The 21,221-nt window shown below is 44.4% G+C and overlaps 1 protein-coding gene across 1 annotated transcript in view; it reads right to left on the bottom strand.

The window, feature by feature from the left end:
• Positions 1–21,221, bottom strand: part of LOC124776042 (carbonic anhydrase 1-like) — a 142,452-nt gene that overhangs the window by 4,133 nt on the left and 117,098 nt on the right. Inside the window, exons 6-7 of the mRNA XM_047250882.1 lie at positions 9,808–9,913; positions 6,293–6,520 (exon numbers count right to left, since the gene is read on the bottom strand). Coding sequence (XP_047106838.1) covers positions 6,293–6,520; positions 9,808–9,913 — 334 coding nt within the window. The remainder of the gene's footprint in view (positions 1–6,292; positions 6,521–9,807; positions 9,914–21,221) is intronic.

Genomic DNA, 21,221 nt, shown 5'->3' with positions numbered 1-21,221 from the left:
TGTTTTTATAAGAGTTATTATTCATATGACCGGTTTCGGTTCATTCAGAACCATCTTCAGATCTGATATTTAAGTTACAGGAGTAACCCGTCCAATTCAGCAACTTTCACTTCCAGTCCCGGACGTTAGCTTAGCAACCGCATGATGCTGCACAACGGCCGGTCCAGCCGGTCCAGCCGCGTGGCTGGGAATTCCTTGGTGACGCTGTATGCCGAGAGCACCAAAGATGGCTGACTTCGTGAAACCATAACGGCAGACATTTCGCAGTTCATAAATAAATTAATAATAGCCAGAGGAGTCATGATACCCCAAAAAGAAACATGTACATTACTATTATTTGCACGACGATTCTGATGGAGTAATCAGATTTTCAATATCTTTATTAGTATAAACTTTAGTACCTGACGGTAAATTATACAAGTAACACTCAGCAACGAATTTCCAAAATTTAAACGCTTAGTCCGATTTTGTCGATCGCCGTGTCTTTGGCACGGACTTCAATGCGAGATGCCTTTAATAGATTCCACTACGAAACATTGTCTCGAAATTTGGTAGAAAATCCGAAGAAATTCTGGTCGTATGTACACAAGTGGCAAGACGCAGCCAGTACCTTCGCTGCGCAGTGCCGATGGTACTGTTATCGACGACTGTGCCGCTAAAGCGAAGTTATTGAACGCCGTTTTCCGAAATTCCTTCACCAGGGAAGACGAATGGAATATTCCAGAATTTGAAACACGAACAGCTGCTTGCATGAGTTTCTTAGAAGTAGATACCTTAGCGGTTGCGAAGAAACTCAGATCGCTTGATACGGGCAAGTCTTCAGGCCCAGATTGTATACCGATTAGGTTCCTTTCAGATTACGCTGATACAATAGCTCCCTACTTAGCAATCATATACAACCGCTCGCTCACCGATAGATCTGTACCTACAGATTGAAAAATTGCGCAGGTCGCACCAGTGTTTAAGAAGGGAAGTAGGAGTAATCCATCGAACTACAGACCTATATCATTGACGTCGGTTTGCAGTAGGGTTTTGGAGCATATACTGTATTCAAACATTATGAATCACCTCGAAGGGAACGATCTATCTATACGTAATCAGCATGGTTTCAGAAAACATCGTTCTTGTGCAACGCAGCTAGCTCTTTATTCGCACGAAGTAATGGCCGCTATCGACAGGGGATCTCAAGTTGATTCCGTATTTCTAGATTTCCGGAAAGCTTTTGACACCGTTCCTCACAACCGACTTCTAATCGAGCTGCGGGCCTATAGGGTATCGTCTCAGTTGTGCGACTGGATTCGTGATTTCCTGTCATGAAGGTCGCAGTTCGTAGTAATAGACGGCAAATCATAGAGTAAAACTGAAGTGATATCAGGTGTTCCCCAGGGAAGCGTCCTGGGACCTCTGCTGTTCCTGATCTATATAAATGACCTGGGTGGCGATCTGAGCAGTTCTCTTAGGTTGTTCGCAGATGATGCTGTAGTTTACCGTCTAGTAAGGCCATCCGAAGACCAGTATCAGTTGCAAAGCGATTTAGAAAAGATTGCTGTATGGTGTGGCAGGTGGCAGTTGACGCTAAATAACGAAAAGTGTGAGGTGATCCACATGAGTTCCAAAAGAAATCCGTTGGAATTCGATTACTCGATAAATAGTACAATTCTCAAGGCTGTCTATTCAATTAAGTACCTGGGTGTTAAAATTACGAACAACTTCAGTTGGAAAGACCACATAGATAATATTGTGGGGAAGGTGAGCCAAAGGTAGTGTTTCATTGGCAGGACACGTAGAAGATGCAACAAGTCCACTAAAGAGACAGCTTACACTACACTCGTTCGTCCTCTGTTAGAATATTGCTGCGCGGTGTGGGATCCTTACCAGGTGGGATTGACGGAGGACATCGAAAGGGTGCAAAAAAGGGCAGCTCGTTTTGTATTATCACGTAATAGGGGAGAGAGCGTGGCAGATATGATACGCGAGTTGGGATGGAAGTCATTAAAGCAAAGACGTTTTTCGTCGCGGCGAGATCTATTTACGAAATTTCAGTCACCAACCTACATAGGTAGGAATGATTATCAAAATAAAATAAGAGAAATCGTAGCTCGAACAGAAAGGTTTAGGTGTTCGCTTTTCCCGCGCGCTGTTCGGGGGTGGAATGGTAGAGAGAAAGTATGATTGTGGTTCGATGAATCCTCTGCCAAGCACTTAAATGTGATTTGCAGAGTAATCATGTAGATGTAGATGTAGAAAGCTATTAGTGTAAACCTAAATTGGTATGAATTACAGGCATGTAACTTAAATAGTACATGAGTTGTTGGAGGACAAAGTGGCCGATTACTATCGATCGCGTCAGGCCATAATTACTCCACAGTTACACGAAAAAACGGTAGGAGCATGCTTATAAATATTTTGATTCATCTGTGTCTTTGTTAATATCCGATATGTGTTATTCATGAAGAAACTGGTCAATTATTTACTGCGTTTTAGAAATCACAGAAGCATTAGGCTCCTGGCCTAGCTTTTGCTTCTTTTCTTTTGATATATGTTTATTTAATTGTTTATGTATTTAATAATGTGTGTTAGAGCGCGTTTATGGCCCAGCCGTAGGAATATTTATTTAATTTCAGATATTTAAATGTAACTCGAGTATTTCGGATGTGCTTAAATATGTGTGTGGGTGCGTTGGCGCGAGCGCTCTAGCCAATCACAGCGCTTGTGAATGGGGAGACTGGATGGGAGCATCGTTTCCTGAGAGGACACGAGGTAGTTGAGGAGAGTGCGGCAGTTCTGGACGGTGCGGCACAGGACACGCGAAAGGTCGGGACGGGACGGCGCGACAGACGCACAGTCGCGGGAAAGACTTGGACTGTGGAGCAGTTTGCGCGTGGTCGCGAAAGATAGAAATACTTCGGAGTGCCGACTTGTGCACTCGTGAGATTGCCGTGGCTTCTGCAGTGAAGACGTAATGTGCGTTTAGAAGTGAACATCTCGCGAGCTATGTTGTCGTTAATTACGTGCAGTAGGAATCTATTGTTTCCCTGTTATTCAACTTTTATTTAATTGCTGGACCATCGACACCAAGTTTTGCAGAAACATACCGCATTCTCAAAAGCACTTCTACTATTGTACTCATCATTTAAAGTCGTTAAGATAGAGCCTGCGCCGGCCGTGGTGGCCGTGCGGTTCTAGGCGCTGCAGTCCGGAACAGCGGGACTGCTACTGTCGCAGGTTCGAATCCTGCTTCGGGCATGGATGTGTGTGATGTCCTTAGGTTAGTTAGGTTTAAGTAGTTCTAAGTTCTAGGGGACTGATGACCTAAGATGTTAAGTCCCATAGTGCTCAGAGCCATTTGAACCATTTTTGATAGAGCCTGCAGTTTTGATTTAATTGTAATCTTTCATTTATAAATTTCTATATTAATTCGCAATTGCCGAGTGATAATAACCTTCGACTATTCGATTCATCTGAGTATTCTTATCGTATACTGTAGACTCAGCAGTATTTGGTCTGTAATGCGGCAACTACGTATCCCAGCCCCTAGACAACGAAACTAGCCAAAACTTTTAATGTTGCAACTCTGAGTCGGAGGGTGCGTAGTTATGGAAAGTCCGCAAGACTATCCTCAGGGAATGGTTGAGGCGTCTCATCAGCAACAGTTCAACATCAATGTGTAGGCAGGGATTCTTGGCGACCACATACTTGGAGCGTTTATTATCCCACAATGCCTCGACGACTGAATGTACCAAGACTTCCTGCGAAATACTCTGCCTGTTCTGCTTGACAATATACCTTTCGGAGTACTGCAGGCTGTGTGGTATCTGCGTGATGGATCACCAACCCACTTGCGCGTTACAGTTTGCCGACAGCTCAACAACACCTACACCGGACGTTGAATAAGACGCGAGATGCCCTTAGCATGGCCTGCTAGATCACCGGGCTTTTTACCTAAGGGGGCATCTGGAAAGCGTTGTGTACGCTGAACCAGTTCCTGATGCGCAGACCATTCAAAAACATGTTCACGACGCCTGTGATGCTATTCGGGGAGAGGCCAGAACGTGCGAGACAGTAAGGCAATTCACGATGCGACACGTGAACGCGTGTATTGCACCCCGTGGAGGTCGCTTTGAAAATTTTGTTGTGACATGGATGCGATGCAGCTCTCCACTTTGTTCCAGCATGACTTGCTGTCATTGCATGCACACTGTCCATTTCCAAACACATGTTAATAGGAACTTTTTTCCTCCATTTCCAGTCAGGAATCCATCCCTTCAATTTGTCGATTTCATTAATGTTCACCAGGTAGATACAGTGAACAGTAGTAGTCCAGTAAAACATACAGCATGTATACCTAAAACGATTTTTTAAGTCATAAGAATTCTCTCCATTAACAAAGACAAACTGTGTTCTGCACTACTGGCCACTAAAACTGCTACACCACGAAGCTGACGTGCTACAGACGCGAAATTTAACCGACAGGAAGAAGATGCTGTCATAAGCAAATGATTAGCTTTTCAGAGCATTCACACAAGGTTGGCGCCGGTGGCGACACCTACAACGTGTTGACATCAGGAAAGTTTCCAACCGATTTCTCATACACAAACAGCAGTTGACCGGCGTTGCCTGGTGAAACGTTGTTGCGATACCTCGTGTAAGGAGGAGAAATGCGTACCATCACGTTTCCCACTTTGATAAAGGTCGGATTGTAGCCCATCGCGATTGCAGTTTATCGTATCGCGACATTGCTGCTCGCGTTGGTCGAGATCCAATAACTGTTAGCAAAATATGGAATCGGTGGGTTCAGGAGGGTAATACGGAACGCCGTGCTGGATTCCAACGGCCTCGTATCACTAGCAGTCGAGATGACAGGAATCTTATCCGCATGGCTGTAACGGATCGTGCAGCCAAGTCTCGATTCCTGAGTCAACAGACGGGGACGTTTGCAAGACAACAACCACCTGCACGAACACGTCGAGGACGTTTGCAGCAGCATGGACTACCAGCTCGGAGACCATCGCTGCCCTTACCCTTGACGCTCCATCACAGACAGGAGCGCCTGCGATGGTGTACTCAACGACGAACCTGGGTGCACGAATGGCAAAACGTCATTTTTTCGGATGAATCCAGGTTCTCTTTACAGCATCATGATTGTCGCATCCGTGTTTGGCGACATCGCGGTGAACGCAAATTGGAAGCGTGCATTCGTCATCGCCATACTGGCGTATCACCCGGCGTGATGGTATGAGGTGCCATTGGTTACAGGTCTCGATCACCTCTTGTTCGCGTTGACGGCACTTTGAACAGTGGACGTTACATTTCAGATGTGTTACGACCCGTGGTTCTACCCTTCGTTCGATCCCTGCGAAACCCTACATTTCAGCAGGATAATGCACGATCGCATGTTGCGTGTCCTGTACGGGCCTTTCTGGATACAGAAAATGTTCGACTCCTGCCCTGTCCAGCTCAATCTCCGGATATCTCACCAGCTGAAAACGTCTGGTCAATGGTGGCCGAGCAACTGGCTCGACACAATACGCCAGTCACTACTCTTGATGAATTGTGGTATCGTGTTGAAGCTGCATGGGGAGCTGTACCTGTACACGCCATCCAAGCTCTGTTTGACTCAATGCCCAGGCGTATCAAGGCCGTTATTACGGCCAGAGGTGGTTGTTCTGGTTACTGATTTCTCAGGATCTATGCACCTAAACTGGGTGAAAATTTGATCACATGTCAGTTCTAGTATAATCTATTTGTCCAATGAATACCCGTTTATCATCTGCATTTCTTCTTGATGTAGCAATTTTAATGGCCAGTAGTGTATTTACTACGCACAACCCAATGTAGTCCGCAAGTACAGAGTGTAATGTGTATAATTTATTGTAATGAGTATAGAGGTAGATATTTTACATGTTGTAGGTTAATTGTACACGCATCAGTGTGATGGTTGTTTTTCTTTCTGCGCCAAACAATCTTCCCACAAACACGTCACAAATTTTGCAACCTGATGTTGTCTGCATGGTCATACTGCACCTGACAGTATAGGCCAACCTTTTTGCGTCCATGCGTCCACACTTCAACATCTGAACCGCTGCCCTGGGGAAAATAGGCATTAATGGCTTGCTCTTGCCACATGTACTTGAAGGTACTAACCAACCTAAAACCATATGCCTTGAAATAGCTTTAATTTTTAGTCTGCAAATGACCTATACACTGGTTTAATGTTGTTCAGTACACTTTCCCCAATCAGCAAGTATCTGTACTTACACCTGTATAAGTAGTAAGTGACAAACAGTGTTACCTGCGATTTGGAGACGCCTTCTTGAAAGAAATAAACGAGCCACTCAACTGGCTCGCTGCAGGGTGGCGTGGTTAAGCTGCCGTTGTAGGAGTAGTAGTCGTCGACGGCGTCGGAGAAGAGGTTGTTGTAGATTATCGGCTCCTCTGGGGAAGCCGTCTGACCAGGCTGGCGGACACTGGCCAGTGCTGCTACTATGGGCGCCAGAGACGGATTATCCTCTTCGGCAAGCTGCAAAAACACGACACAAAAGCGATATACAGCAGCATAAGGGCCACCAGATCAGCGGGTGGGCTTTAGGGGGAATTCCACAGTGCTGACCATTAAATCTCCAACGCCATAAATAGCATGCAACAAATGTCTAACTGGCGTGAAGAGTTGCTATATGCTTGGATATGCACATTCAGAGACTATGGCTGGGTGCTCAGCATATTCCTCCAATGATCGTAAGACCCATAACTGGTGATGTAAACAGTAAAAAAATGGCCACACCCATGAAATCATGTGAAATTAACTAACTTAGTCGTGCAATGGGCACTCCTGAAATTGGGGTGGTCCCAGCGAACATTCATCATAGTTCCATAGCTCACACAGATATACACTGATAGGTCACACAGATGTACATTGAGCTGATAAAAGTGATGGGATAGCTCTATGTACGTATATAGATGACGATAGTATCGCATACACGAGGTATAAAACTGCTGTACATTGAAAGAGCTGTCATTTGAACTCAAGCGATTCGCGTTAAAAGGATTCCGACGTGATTATAGTCGCATGACGGAAATTAACAGCCTTTGAATGCGGAATGGTAGTTCGAGCTAGACACATGGAACAATTCAATCCGAAAATCATTAGGGAATTGAATACTCCGAGATTCACAGTGTCAAGAGTGTGCCGAGGCTACCAGATATCAAGCATTCCTCTCACCATGGACAACACAGTGGCCGGCGGTCTTCACTTAATGACCGAGAGCAGCGGCTTTGGCATAGAGTTGTCGGCGCTAACAAACAAGCAACACCCCGTGTGAAATAACCGCAGAAATTAATGTGGGACGTGCGACGAACATACGACAGTGCGGCGAAATCTGGCATTAATGGACTACGGCAGCAGACGACCGACGTGAGTGTCTTTGCTAACATCACGACGTCGCCTGGAGGTCCTCTCCTGCGCTCGTGACCATATCGGTTGGACCCCAGACGACTGGAAGACCGTGGCCTGGTCAGATGAGTCCCCCTTGCAGTTGCTCTAAGAGCTGTTGACAAGGTTCGGGTGTGGGGCAAACGCCACCAATCTGTGGACACAAGTTTTCACAAGGCACTGTGCAAGCTGGTGGTGGCTGCATAATATTGTGGGCAGTGTTTACATGGAACGAACCGATCACTGACAGGAAATAGTTATTTTCGGTTGGAGGCTGAAATCTGGTTACGCACGACAGAGCGGATCAGGTTGTGGAAAAGGGCCAAGATCAGTCACTGTCAGTTATACAAGAACACACAACTTTATTCCCTGAAAACAAATGCACAGTTTTCTCTTTAAGACAACAAGGGTCAACTCACGGCTGAGGGCCCAAGTGACTTCTCAAAAATACGAGGGCTGTCCAGAAAGTAAGTTACGATCGGTTGCGAAATGGAAACGACTATGAAAATCCGTTAAAGCTTTGCAAAGATGTGTTGGGCAGTGTCTCTAGTATGACTCTAGGTAGAATTATGTCGCTCATTTCATCCCTGAGCTCTTAGCGAGCGCGTAAAGATGTTATAGAAAATAGTGTCTCCCGCCAAGTACGAGGGCCTGGTGAGAATTTTCCCCTGAAGCTGTGCAACCAACATTACATAACTGTCGCGCGGTTTCTTCTTCAAGACAATTCTCAGCCTCATTCTGCAGGGGCAATGAAGATGTTCCTGCATCGTTTCAATTGGAAATGTTTGGTTACCCACAATGCAGCCCGTAATTGTCTCCCACTGAGTTTCATCTCTGCTCAAACAAACCGCTGGCTATGAAGACAACGAGCTTTAGGCCAGCGTAGAGAATTGGCGGAAAGCACTGGCGGCTGCCTTCTATGATGAGGGTATTGGAAAGTTGGTACAACGCTACGACCAATGTCTGAGTCAGAACGGCGACTACGTAGAGAAGTAGCTGAAAGGTGTAGCTAACTGTTACAAATGAAACATTTCTGATTTTCACTGTGATTTTCATTTCGTGATCAATCGTAACTTACTTTCTGGACACCCCTCGTAAGTTTAAATAATTCCTTTTAAAACCCATGATTTAGAGAAACGGCTGAAGTCCTTACTTAAGTAAAATTAAAATATCTTCTCGGCTAAAGGCCGAAATAATATTTCAGATCACCAAAGGAAATTCTTTAAAAGGCATATTAAGGAAAATTCAAATTAATTCGTCGGCTGATAGCCCAATAATATTTCAACATAATAAAAGGGAACCTTTAAAGATAAGCATTTACACAGCACTACAGAACACCATCTGAAGAAAACTTTAAATATCTTGACAGCTGAAGGCCCAAACAATTATTCGAAAAATGAAAGACAAGCCTAAGATAAGCATTTACACAGTACGGTGAAAGGCCATTTTAAGAATTCAAGATAATTAAAGAGCAACCTTACAGACAAGGATTTACATAATATTCTTCTCGGGTATGCAGCCGGATCATAACGTCTTCATGATGGACCGCGGAAATATTGTGTCATGAAGACGTTATGATCCGGCTGCATATCCGAGAAGAATATTATCAATTATTACGCCGTGAAAGCCTTCGTAGTCACAAGGATTTACATATTAAAGCCACAGATTCTGAATTGCCGATAAACAAACACGACCTGCGGGGACATCATTATGCTTCCGACTAAGACGTTGAGAGAACTGTGCGACTGTGGTTGCGGAAATAGAGTGTTGCCTTCTTCCGTGACGGCTTCAGGAAACTTGTTCATCGTCGGCAGAAATGCATCCAAATGGCTGGTGATTATGTAGAAAAGTGAATATTGGTAATTAAAGATTACATCCTAAGGATTATTTCTGAGTTTGATTTATTAAAATATTCCCATCCAAACCCAATTAACGAAGTTGGAGCCATTACTTTTCATTCAACCCTCATATGATTTATTTAACTGATTTTTCGGTAATATTGATGCCAGCAAGCACCTGCCTTTTCTAGTATTAGGATTATCACATTCTTCTTGAAATCTAAGGGTATTTCGCCTCTCATATATCCTGCATACTAGGTCGGACAGTTTTGTCATGTTTGGATCTTCCAAAGATAATGATAATTTTAATGGAATGTTGTCCCCTAAGTACGCCTTGTTTCGACTTCTTTAAGTTCTTCAACGCACTTTTAAATTTATCTCACAGTATCACATCACCGTCCCATATTCATCTACCTCCTCCACAACTTGTCCTCAATAATCTTTCCGTTGCAGCTCTCCTATATATTCCTTTCACTTTTAAGTCTTCCTTACTTTCCTTACAGTTGGTTTGTTATCTGAGCTATTGCTGGTGATACTCACTTTCATTACTCTGCCAATTTTCATGACTCCCCAGTAACGTCCCGCTGCTTCCTCGTAGTTTGAGTACTCCTCGTTGATTAGCGCCCATTGAGCTTCCATTGCGTGTCTGAAAATTGAAATGTGCGTTTACATATAATACAGGGTTATTACAAATGATTGAAGCGATTTCACAGCTCTACAATAACTATATTATTTGAGATATTTTCACAATGCTTTGCACACACATACAAAAACTCAAAAAGTTTTTTTAGGCATTCACAAATGTTCGATATGTGCCCCTTTAGTGATTCGGCAGACATCAAGCCGATAATCAAGTTCCTCCCACACTCGGCGCAGCATGTCCCCATGAATGAGTTCGAAAGCATCGTTGATGCGAGCTCGCAGTTCTGGCACGTTTCTTGGTAGAGTAGGTTTAAACACTGAATCTTTCACATAACCCCACAGAAAGAAATCGCATGGGGTTAAGTCGGGAGAGCGTGGAGGCCATGACATGAATTGCTGATCATGATCTCCACCACGACCGATCCATCGGTTTTCCAATCTCCTGTTAAAGAAATGCCGAACATCATGATGGAAGTGCGGTGGAGCACCATCCTGTTGAAAGATCAAGTCGGTCTCCAGTTGTGGCATGAGCCAATTTTCCAGCATGTCGAGATACACGTGTCCTGTAACGTTTTTTCCGCAGAAGAAAAAGGGGCCGTAAACTTTAAACCGTGAGATTGCACAAAACACGTCAACTTTTGGTGAATTGCGAATTTGCTGCACGAATGCGTGAGAATTCTCTACCGCCCATATACGCACATTGTGTCTGTTCACTTCACCATTAAGAAAAACATGTTGCTTCATCACCGAAAACAAGTTTCGCACTGAACGCATCCTCATCCATGAGCTGTTGCAACCGCGCCGAAAATTCAAAGCGTTTGACTTTGTCATCGGGTGTCAGGGCTTGTAGCAATTGTAAACGGTAAGGCTTCTGCTTTAGCCTTTTCCGTAAGATTTTCAAACCGTCGGCTGTGGTACGTTTAGCTCCCTGCTTGCTTTATTCGTCGACTTCCGCGGGCTACGCGTGAAACTTGCCCGCACGCGTTCAACCGTTTCTTCGCTCACTGCAGGCCGACCCGTTGATTTCCCCTTACAGAGGCACCCAGAAGCTTTAAACTGCGCATACCATCGCCGAATGGAGTTAGCAGTTGGTGGATCTTTGTTGAACTTCGTCCTGAAGTGTCGTTGCACTGTTATGACTGACTGATGTGAGTGCATTTCAAGCACGACATACGCTTTCTCGGCTCCTGTCGCCATTTTGTCTCACTGCGCTCTCGAGCGCTCTGGCGGCAGAAACCTGAAGTGCGGCTTCAGCCGAACAAAGCTTTATGAGTTTTTCTACGTATCTGTAGTGTGTCGTGACCATATGTCAATGAATGGAGCTACAGTGAATTTATGAAATCGCTTCAATCATTTGTAATAGCCCTGTATGTGGAGCTCATTGGCAACAGAATTAGTACAAGACTAAGCAAAGAGAGTACAATATATCTTACAGAACACCATAACGTACAACTATTCAAAAATGTTCAAATGTGTGTGAAATCTTATGGGACTTAACTGCTAAGGTCATCAGTCCCTAAGCTTACACACTACGTAACCTAAATTATCCTAAGGACAAACATACACACCCATTCCCGAGGGAGGACTCTACCTTCCGCAGGGACCAGCCGCACAGTCCATGACTGCAGCGTCTAAGACCGCTCTTCTCGTACAACTATTAGGTTGCCGTATAACTTCGTAGCTCGACTGTCATTTTTTATCTGTAGTTCGCTGTTGCTGTTTGAGTTTTCATATTGTTATTTTGTTATTTCGAGGTACTGAGTGGAACTTTGGACGCTAGAAAATGGAGTGCCAAGTGCAGAAACCAGAACATTTTCGACATACTCTTGTGACAGAGTTCATTAGAGGGGTGACAGCAGCGGAAGCATCCAGAAACATTTTCTCCCTGTATCGGGATAATGATATTGGACATAGCATGACAACAAAATTGTATTTTCCATTTTCAGGAGGATTGTTATGACATTAGTAACTGTCCGACCTTCGTGATTTGATGAAGACCGTTTAAACGCTTTAATCCACAATGACCTACATCTGTGTACTCGACAGCTGTCAAGTGTGCTGAACTGTGATCATTCCACAATCGTGTGACATTTGCATGCAATGGAGAGGTTCAAAAATCGGCTGTATGGGTACTGCATGCTCTGAACCAAAATCACAAAAATCTGTGGGTGATAATGCATCTCTGTTTCGTCCTCGCCATCAATTGGCTCGTGAACAACACCGACCATTTCTATCCTGTGTCGCTGCTGGTAGGGATAAGTGGTGTCTTTACGCTAACACAAGGAAAAGAAAGCCATGGTTGAGCCCAAACAAAGCATCGACTCCACGTACAAGGGCCTGCGCAGCCACAACGGATAATGTTACGCACCTGGTCCAACAGCGACGGAGTGGTATGCTAGAATAACTTCCCCAAGGTGTTACGATCTCCGCTGACGTTTACTGTCCACAACTGAGACGTCTTGCATACGCATTCCAATAATAACGACCAGGAAGACTGCGTGTACTCTACGGTAACATTCTGCTCCCGTGGGAAGTCATACCGCACCCGCCTTCTTTACCTAATCTTGCGCCATCAGATTTTCAGCTTTTCCGCTCTCTGTCGAACAACCTTCAAGAAACTTCCTTTCCGGATGAAAATGCACTTCGAACATGACTCGAGGAGTTCTTCGCCTCAAAACCACGTGGTTTCCAGTCACAGAGTCTACAAGCAACCCCAGCGTTGGTAGAGAGTTGTAGATAGTGAAGGAGAATATATTATTGATGACTAAAGTCTCTGTTACGTGTACTTGTTGTGTTGATTAAACTTGTGAAAAAACGCTACAAATCTATGCACCAACCTAATATAATAAACACTTCAACAAAAAATTTGCGTCATTCCTTTATTTTCAAATTCATGCAACATAGAACAAGAATTGGCGCTGAGGCATCTGTATATATTCGTTTCTAAAGCGTTCACATCATCATACATACAAAACAAAATCGTCCGTTTGTAACGGGACATCCTCCACTAGCATTACCTCAACGCTAGTTGTCGATAGCAGAATTATTTTTCGAAGTTTGGACAGATCAATATTATCTCAGTTGCTTTTCTGAAAACCTTCATATAATTTTATAAACAGTATGTTATATTTCAAGCTAAAATTTATTAAAATTAATTACTTTATAAAATATTTTAGTCTCGATGTTATAATCGATAAGTACTAGTTCTGAATGTACAGGGTAAATAACTTTTTTAGAAACATTTGAAGGTACGAATCATTGGCACATTTAAAATTCCTATTCTTTATTACACAATACTGTACTGGTTACTATGTTTATTACTGGTTTCATTTATGAAATAATAATACTCGAAAGTAATGATGTAACATGAACTAGTAGAAATACATTTGTTAAGAAAAATTGTAAACCCTTTGGGATATGGTTTTTTCCACAGAGTGTGACTGTCGTAAACATCCCACTGATGTGATCGGACGTATGTTTGTATTTTGTGCGAACAATGTAATTTCGGCTTTGTTAATGTGAAAAATCAAAAGACTGTGCGATATACTAAAATGCGATAAAATAAATTTACGCAAAAACAAAAATTCTGTAACAATAATCTTCAAATTTACTTACATCAATACAACCATGAGGACCTAAAATATGACATTTTCAGTTTCAAGAATCAGACCCCGTAGACAAGAAGAACTGGAGCCAACTCTACATGACAAGCCAAGTAAACTAGAAAGTTTATTGTAACTCCTCTCAAATCTTCATAAAAGACTAATGTGGACAATAGATGGAATTAGGAAAGAGGGAGGAGATTACACAGTTCTTGTAATGTGTTGTTCACAGTACTCCCGAGCAACGTCAGTGCGCGGTGGAAGATCACCTTGCTCGGACGCCATCTTAAATCCGTCGTGGCATAAAATCGACGAGATCATTAAGCTGACCCTGGCACAAAATATCCCACTCTTCAAAGACGATTCCGTGTAAATCGTGCGAAGTACGTGCTCATCATCGACGTCCAAAAACAGCTCGTTTTAATTGACCCCACACATGTGCGACTGGGTTCATGTCAGGAGAATACAAGGTTCACTCCATTCTGGCGATCCTGTTATGCTGAAGGAACAAATTCAGGAGAATAGTACAATGAGCACGCGAGATATCATATGAAGATTGTCGTCAAAATGTTGGCAGCACGGGTCCATTATTGGTTGTTGAATCTTGTTCCCATACCGTACAGCAGTGTTATTGCCCTCGAACATCACAGGAGATGTACGGTGGCCCCGTGTAATGCCACCCCGAAACATCACTACAAAACCACCTTGCTGCACTTGTCGAAGACAGTGTTGGAGGCGTTCGATATTACCTGGTTGTCTCCTAACATTTTGGCAGCGGTTATAAGCATACAAGCAGAGCCGAGTTTTTTCAATACTGGGTTGGGCATTCTGTATGATTCCTTGCACATCCGTAACGGGTTCCAGGGTGTTGTTATGTACAAGGTGGCGCTGCCTGTGATGGTCGCGAATGGAGATTCGCGTCATGAAATGGTTTCCGTACAGTTTGATGCAATACAGGACGTCCGTCAGCCTCTTCGAACGCCGAATTCAGTTCCGGAACACTCAGGCCACGGCTACTTTGACTCAAAAGTCGTAGATCTCGATCTTCCTGTGGAACGCAACTCCCCAATACTATCGATCAAGTGCAACTGGTTCCTTGACCGCTCAACACTCCGGTACGTACATTGAGCAACTTCGCTGGCTGACAAGTGCTCTGCGCGCATGATGCGGCCCCAGTCATTGGTCGTGAGTGACCTTCCTGGCATTATGAATGTTTACTGTTACACAGACGTCTCTAACGTGTAACTACCAGTGCTTTACTCTCAACTGAAAAGCTGTAGTCCATTTGAGTGGGGCGTCCTGTCCGTAGGTACCGCTCATGGTAACTGTGTGTATGTTTACAAACAGTATAAGGGGTGGCCTTCTGATCAGTACAGGAACAGTAGCAAAGGCAGCGCTCCTGCACGGTGTTACGGAATGATGCAACACTTTTGTTGATGTGCGTAAATTCAAAGAAAGGAATGGGACAGATTTTGGTACTACTAATAGATCATATCCAGAATTGGAAAACGCACTAGACTTAATGAAACGGTTTAGTCCAGTTACATTAGCGCCATATGCAGTCGTATTTATGGGTGTTTTAAAAGTCAGCAAATAAGTTTTTTTTTCTTCAAGTTTAATTTCACTAAGAAAGTATACAGTCATTTCATAGTCTAACTCGATTTATAGGGTGATTTTTTTCAGCGTACAGTGGCATTTGTAGCGATTGCATCCTGTGTTTGTCCCAGAAAGTGCTTCAGAGATCTTTTATTTACCAAGTACTCTAAGAACTGTTTCATTATTTGTGCTTCTTTCAATAGTCTCTGTCACCAAAAATGTTTCTCTTTTTCGAAAACGTGGTACAAAAAATTATTACATTACTGCGACCGAGAATGCCGTGAAAACAATTCAAGAGTTGAGAACTAGTACACAAGACAGTCACTTGTATCCTTTAACGACCACCTGTATAATATGCCATACATATACACTCCTGGAAATTGAAATAAGAACACCGTGAATTCATTGTCCCAGGAAGGGGAAACTTTATTGACACATTCCTGGGGTCAGATACATCACATGATCACACTGACAGAACCACAGGCACATAGACACAGGCAACAGAGCATGCACAATGTCGGCACTAGTACAGTGTATATCCACCTTTCGCAGCAATGCAGGCTGTTATTCTCCCATGGAGACGATCGTAGAGATGCTGGATGTAGTCCTGTGGAACGGCTTGCCATGCCATTTCCACCTGGCGCCTCAGTTGGACCAGCGTTCGTGCTGGACGTGCAGACCGCGTGAGACGACGCTTCATCCAGTCCCAAACATGCTCAATGGGGGACAGATCCGGAGATCTTGCTGGCCAGGGTAGTTGACTTACACCTTCTACAGCACGTTGGGTGGCACAGGATACATGCGGACGTGCATTGTCCTGTTGGAACAGCAAGTTCCCTTGCCGGTCTAGGAATGGTAGAACGATGGGTTCGATGACGGTTTAGATGTACCGTGCACTATTCAGTGTCCCCTCGACGATCACCAGTGGTGTACGGCCAGTGTAGGAGATCGCTCCCCACACCATGATCCCGGGTGTTAGCCCTGTGTGCCTCGTTCGTATGCAGTACTGATTGTGGCGCTCACCTGCACGGCGCCAAACACGCATACGACCATCATTGGCACCAAGGCAGAAGCGACTCTCATCGCTGAAGACGACACGTCTCCATTCGTCCCTCCATTCACGCCTGTCGCGACACCACCGGAGGCGGGCTGCACGATGTTGGGGCGTGAGCGGAAGACGGTCTAACGGTGTGCGGGACCGTAGCCCAGCTTCATGGAGACGGTTGCGAATGGTCCTCGCCGATACCCCAGGAGCAACAGTGTCCCTAATTTGCTGGGAAGTGGCGGTGCGGTCCCCTACGGCACTGCGTAGGATCCTACGGTCTTGGCGTGCATCCGTGCGTCGCTGCGGTCCGGTCCCAGGTCGACGGGCACGTGTACCTTCCGCCGACCACTGGCGACAACATCGATGTACTGTGGAGACCTCACGCCCCACGTGTTGAGCAATTCGGCGGTACGTCCACCCGGCCTCCCGCATGCCCACTATACGCCCTCGCTCAAAGTCCGTCAACTGCACATACGGTTCACGTCCACGCTGTCGCGGCATGCTACCAGTGTTAAAGACTGCGATGGAGCTCCGTATGCCACGGCAAACTGGCTGACACTGACGGCGGCGGTGCACAAATGCTGCGCAGCTAGCGCCATTCGACGGCCAACACCGCGGTTCCTGGTGTGTCCGCTGTGCCGTGCGTGTGATCATTGCTTGTACAGCCCTCTCGCAGTGTCCGGAGCAAGTATGGTGGGTCTGACACACCGGTGTCAATGTGTTCTTTTTTCCATTTCCAGGAGTGTATTTCAGTTATGTTTATCCGCAAGCTGCAATATCTTTCGTATTATTAGTAGTCCTAAAGCTTTTATTATTACAGAGAAATTAATTTCTTTTGTAATTAAGTTCTTATTCTTGCAGGCACACATCCACAGTCCTGGTACAGTTAAAATCAGCCCGCCACAGTGCGGTGTCACACCGGTAGAGAAGCCCGTCTAGAATTTATCAGTGGGTTGAGCGCTTTTGTTTTGGCTTCTCTAGTGACGTGAAACGGTACTGTGGCTCCTGGATTTCAGTGCCTACTAGAGTTGCAAGATCCCTTATCTTATCTTCTGAGTGTATCTTATTCGATACACTCTGAGGAACGACCACGTCAGCTATTCTCTGTTGATCCATCGTGGACAGGGGACATCGGCTGTTTAAGTAACTGTCAATATCAATGTAATTCTCCAACAGCCGTAACTGAGATGTTATTTCATTTTATTTTGAAGGCTACCAGTTTCGTCATTCCACATGCCATCTTCAGGCCCCATATGCATGTCTCCAAATAAGCTATGATGTCATATAGTGCCATAAATCTCAATTGTTTCACTAGTGCTTTATTCGAAGACTTGATAGCATGTTACTATCAAGTGTTCGAATGAAGCACTAGTGAAAGCATATAAATTAACGACATCCAGGGATTTATGGCACTATATGACATTATCGTTTATTGGGAGAGATTGTGTATGGGGCCTGAAGATGGCATTGTTGAATGCCGAAATTGGTAGCCATCAAAATAAAATAAAATAACATCTCAGCTACACGGCTCTTGGATAATTTCATTGATATTGACATTCACTTCAGCTATTTGACGTTATTAAAACAGCCAGTAGAAGTCAGGAGCAACAACTAATAAGTACAGTAGGAAGGCAAAGGTCCCGAGTTCGAGTCTCGGTCGGGCACACAGTTTTAATCTGCCAGGAAGTTTCATATCAGCGCACATTCTGCTGCAGAGTGAAAATCTCATTCTGGAAACATCCCCCAGGCTGTGGCTAAACCATGTCTCCGCTATATCCTTTCTTTCAGGAGTGCTAGTTCTGCAGGTTCGCAGGAGAGCTTCTGTAAAGTTTGGAAGGTAGGAGACGAGGTACTGGCAGAAGTAAAGCTGTGAGTACCGGGCGTGAGTCGTGCTTCGGTAGCTCAGTTGGTAGAGCACTTGCCCGCGAAAGGCAAAGGTCCCGAGTTCGAGTCTCGGTCGGGCACATAGTTTTAATCTGCCAGGAAGTTTCATATCAGCGCACACTCCGCTGCAGAGTGAAAATCTCATTCAACTAATAAGTACATTGTCCACTTACACAACATGACCACCTGTCAAAAGCCTGAAAACCTTTTTCATGCAGATCGTCCGCAGTTCGTGGTCTAGTGCCTAGCGTGATACCTCTAGATCATGGGGTCCCGGATTCGAGTCCCACCCGGGTCGGGGATTTTCGCCGCCCGGGGACAGGGCGTTTGTGTTGTCCACACCATCTCATCATCATTCGGGAAGTGGCGAGATTGAAACTGGAAAGATTGGGCACTGATGAGCACGATGTTGAGCGCCTCACAAACCGACATCATCATCATCAGCCCAGATGGCTGTGACACGTACAGGAAGAGAGTCATTGAGGTTCTGTAAGGGATGTGCAGCCATGTCCAACTCCACTGACGTGGTCAACTGCGCTAGTTTTGTTGCTGGAGGATCCGTAACGCGCACAGCACCGTCGAGGTGGTCCCACAGATTCCAGTTTCGCTTTAAATTCGAGGAATTTGGTGACCAGGGGAATACGATAAACTCATCCTGGTGCTCTACGAACCACGCATGTTCACTACGAGCGGTATGACACGTTGCATTGCGCTGCTCGTAGATGCAATCGTGCCGAGGAAGAATAGACTGCATGTGGAGGTGGTCATGGTCCCCAGGGATAGACGCATTCTTGTGTAATCCAGTGTGCCTTCCACAACGACTAGATCACTCAGCGAAAACTACGAAAACATTTCCCATACTGCAACGCTCCTTCCTCCGGTTTCGACCCTTATGACGATTGTTGCACGGTGTTTGCTTTCAGACAGCCGTCTGTCCGATGAAGCATAAGACATGATTTATCTGAAAAGGACAGCAGTCCCCTCTCAGTGGACGTCCATTTCCGATATTAGCGAGCAAATTCCAGCCTTCGTCGCCGATGAAGAGCAGTCAGCATGGGTGCATTAAATAAGAGCCGGCTGGTGTGGCTGAGCGGTTCTAGGAACTCCAGTCTGGAACCGCGCGACCGCTACGGTCGCAGGTTCGAATCCTGCCTCGGGCATGGATATGTCTGGTGTCCTTAGGTTAGTTAGGTTTAAGTAGTTCTAAGTTCTAGGGGACTGATGACATCAGATGTTAAGTCCCATAGTGCTACATCTACATCTACATACATACTCCGCAATCCACCATACGGTGCGTGGCGGAGGGTACCTCATACCACAACTACCATCTTCTCTCCCTGTTCCACTAAACAGAACGAGGCAAAAATGACTGCCTGAATGCCTCTATACGAGCTCTAATCTCTCTTATCTTATCTTTGTGGTCTTTCCGCGAAATGTTAGTTGGCGCCGGTAAAATTGTACTGCAGTCAGCCTCAAATGCTGGTTCTCTAAATTTCCTCAGTAGCGATTCACGAAAAGAACGCCTCCTTTCCTCTAGAGACTCCCACCCGAGTTCCTGAAGCATTTCCGTAACACTCGCGTGATGATCAAACCTACCAGTAACAAATCTAGCAGCCCGCCTCTGAATTGCTTCTATGTCCTCCCTCAATCCGACCTGATAGGGATCCCAAACGCTCAAGCAGTACTCAAGAATAGGTCGTATCAGTGTTTTATAAGCGGTCTCCTTTACAGATGAACCACATCTTCCCAAAATTCTACCAGTAAACCGAAGACGACTATCAACTTTCCCACAACTGCCATTACATCCTTGTCCCACTTCATATTGCTCTGCAGTGCTACGCCCAAATATTTCATCGACGTGACCGTGTCAAGCACTACACTACTGATGGAGCATGGAGCTGTCAATTATAAATTTTCACCAATCACCAGAAATTTTATCTCCACCATGTGGTATCTCAGTCCTAGGTAATTGCACTGATGAATTAGTCACCCAACCCAGTTGACATAATCTGCCTCTCTGAACACCATGTGACCACTGGTATAGGAACTAGGCCTAAGCACAATGAGAAACTCAGACAGGAGAGTACTGCAAATGTTAGAATAAGGAAAGGTTCTCATAAAAGTATAATTAAAAATAATGTAAGTATATTTCATCAAAATATTGGGAGTTTAAAGAATAAAATAGATGAGCTTCTGGTTTGTTTAGAAGATTTAGAAGCTGAGGATGAAATAGATATACTATGCCTGTCTGAGCATCACATTGTTACTGATATGGATAAGGTAAATGTAAGTGGATATAAGCTCTCTGCACATGTAATGAGAGAAAATATGGAGAAAGGAGGAGTTGCCATACATGTCAAAAGTTATCATTGTGCAATAAGTATAGAAACAAAAAAGTTTTAACATATAGAAGCATGTGCCTGTGAGCTTAAATTAAATAAAGGCAAATTTATAATTGTAACTGTATACAGGTCCCCATCAGGATATTTTCATCTATTTCTGAAAAATTTGGACTCCTTGTTGTGCTATCTGTCAGACAGGGGGAAGCAAATTATTATTTCTGGGGAATTCAATGTAAATTCTCTGAAAGAGGGTAATAGGAAAAATGACCTTGAAGTATTACTCGGTTCTTTCAATTTAACACCCGTTATTGATTTTCCTACTCGGGTGGTAAAGGATAGCAGCTCACTGATAGATAACTTCTTTATAGACCAAGATAAGTTTAACCAGATAAATGCTCAGCCTGTTGAGAATGGTCTTTCTGATCATGGTGCACAGCTAGTTACAATATATGACATAGCTCCATTCAGTAATACTAAACAGTCCTCCAAAGTAGTACGTTCAGTCAACAATTTAACAATTGCAAATTTCAGGGAAAGCCTACAGCTGTTAGACTGGGATGAGGTGTACTGTGAACCTGATGCCAATTTAAAATATAATTTATTTCATGACATTTTTGTAAATGCATTTGAAAACTGCTTCCCCAAGAAAATAGTTAAATATACTCGCAAGAAACCTTGTAACAAACCATGGCTTACTAAGGGTATAAAAATATCTTGTAACCGGAAAAGGGAAATGTATCTGACAGCAAGAAAGAGTAGTGACCCAGAAACTATCAAAAATTATAAAAACTACTGTGTTAAATTAAGAAAAGTTATTAAAAAATCCAGGAGTATGTGTATCAT

Source organism: Schistocerca piceifrons, chromosome 2 (assembly GCF_021461385.2).
Source record: "Schistocerca piceifrons isolate TAMUIC-IGC-003096 chromosome 2, iqSchPice1.1, whole genome shotgun sequence".
NCBI lineage: Eukaryota > Metazoa > Arthropoda > Insecta > Orthoptera > Acrididae > Schistocerca > Schistocerca piceifrons.
The sequence above is the reverse complement of the archived record's forward strand: the minus strand, read 5'-3'. Positions and strand labels throughout refer to the sequence as shown.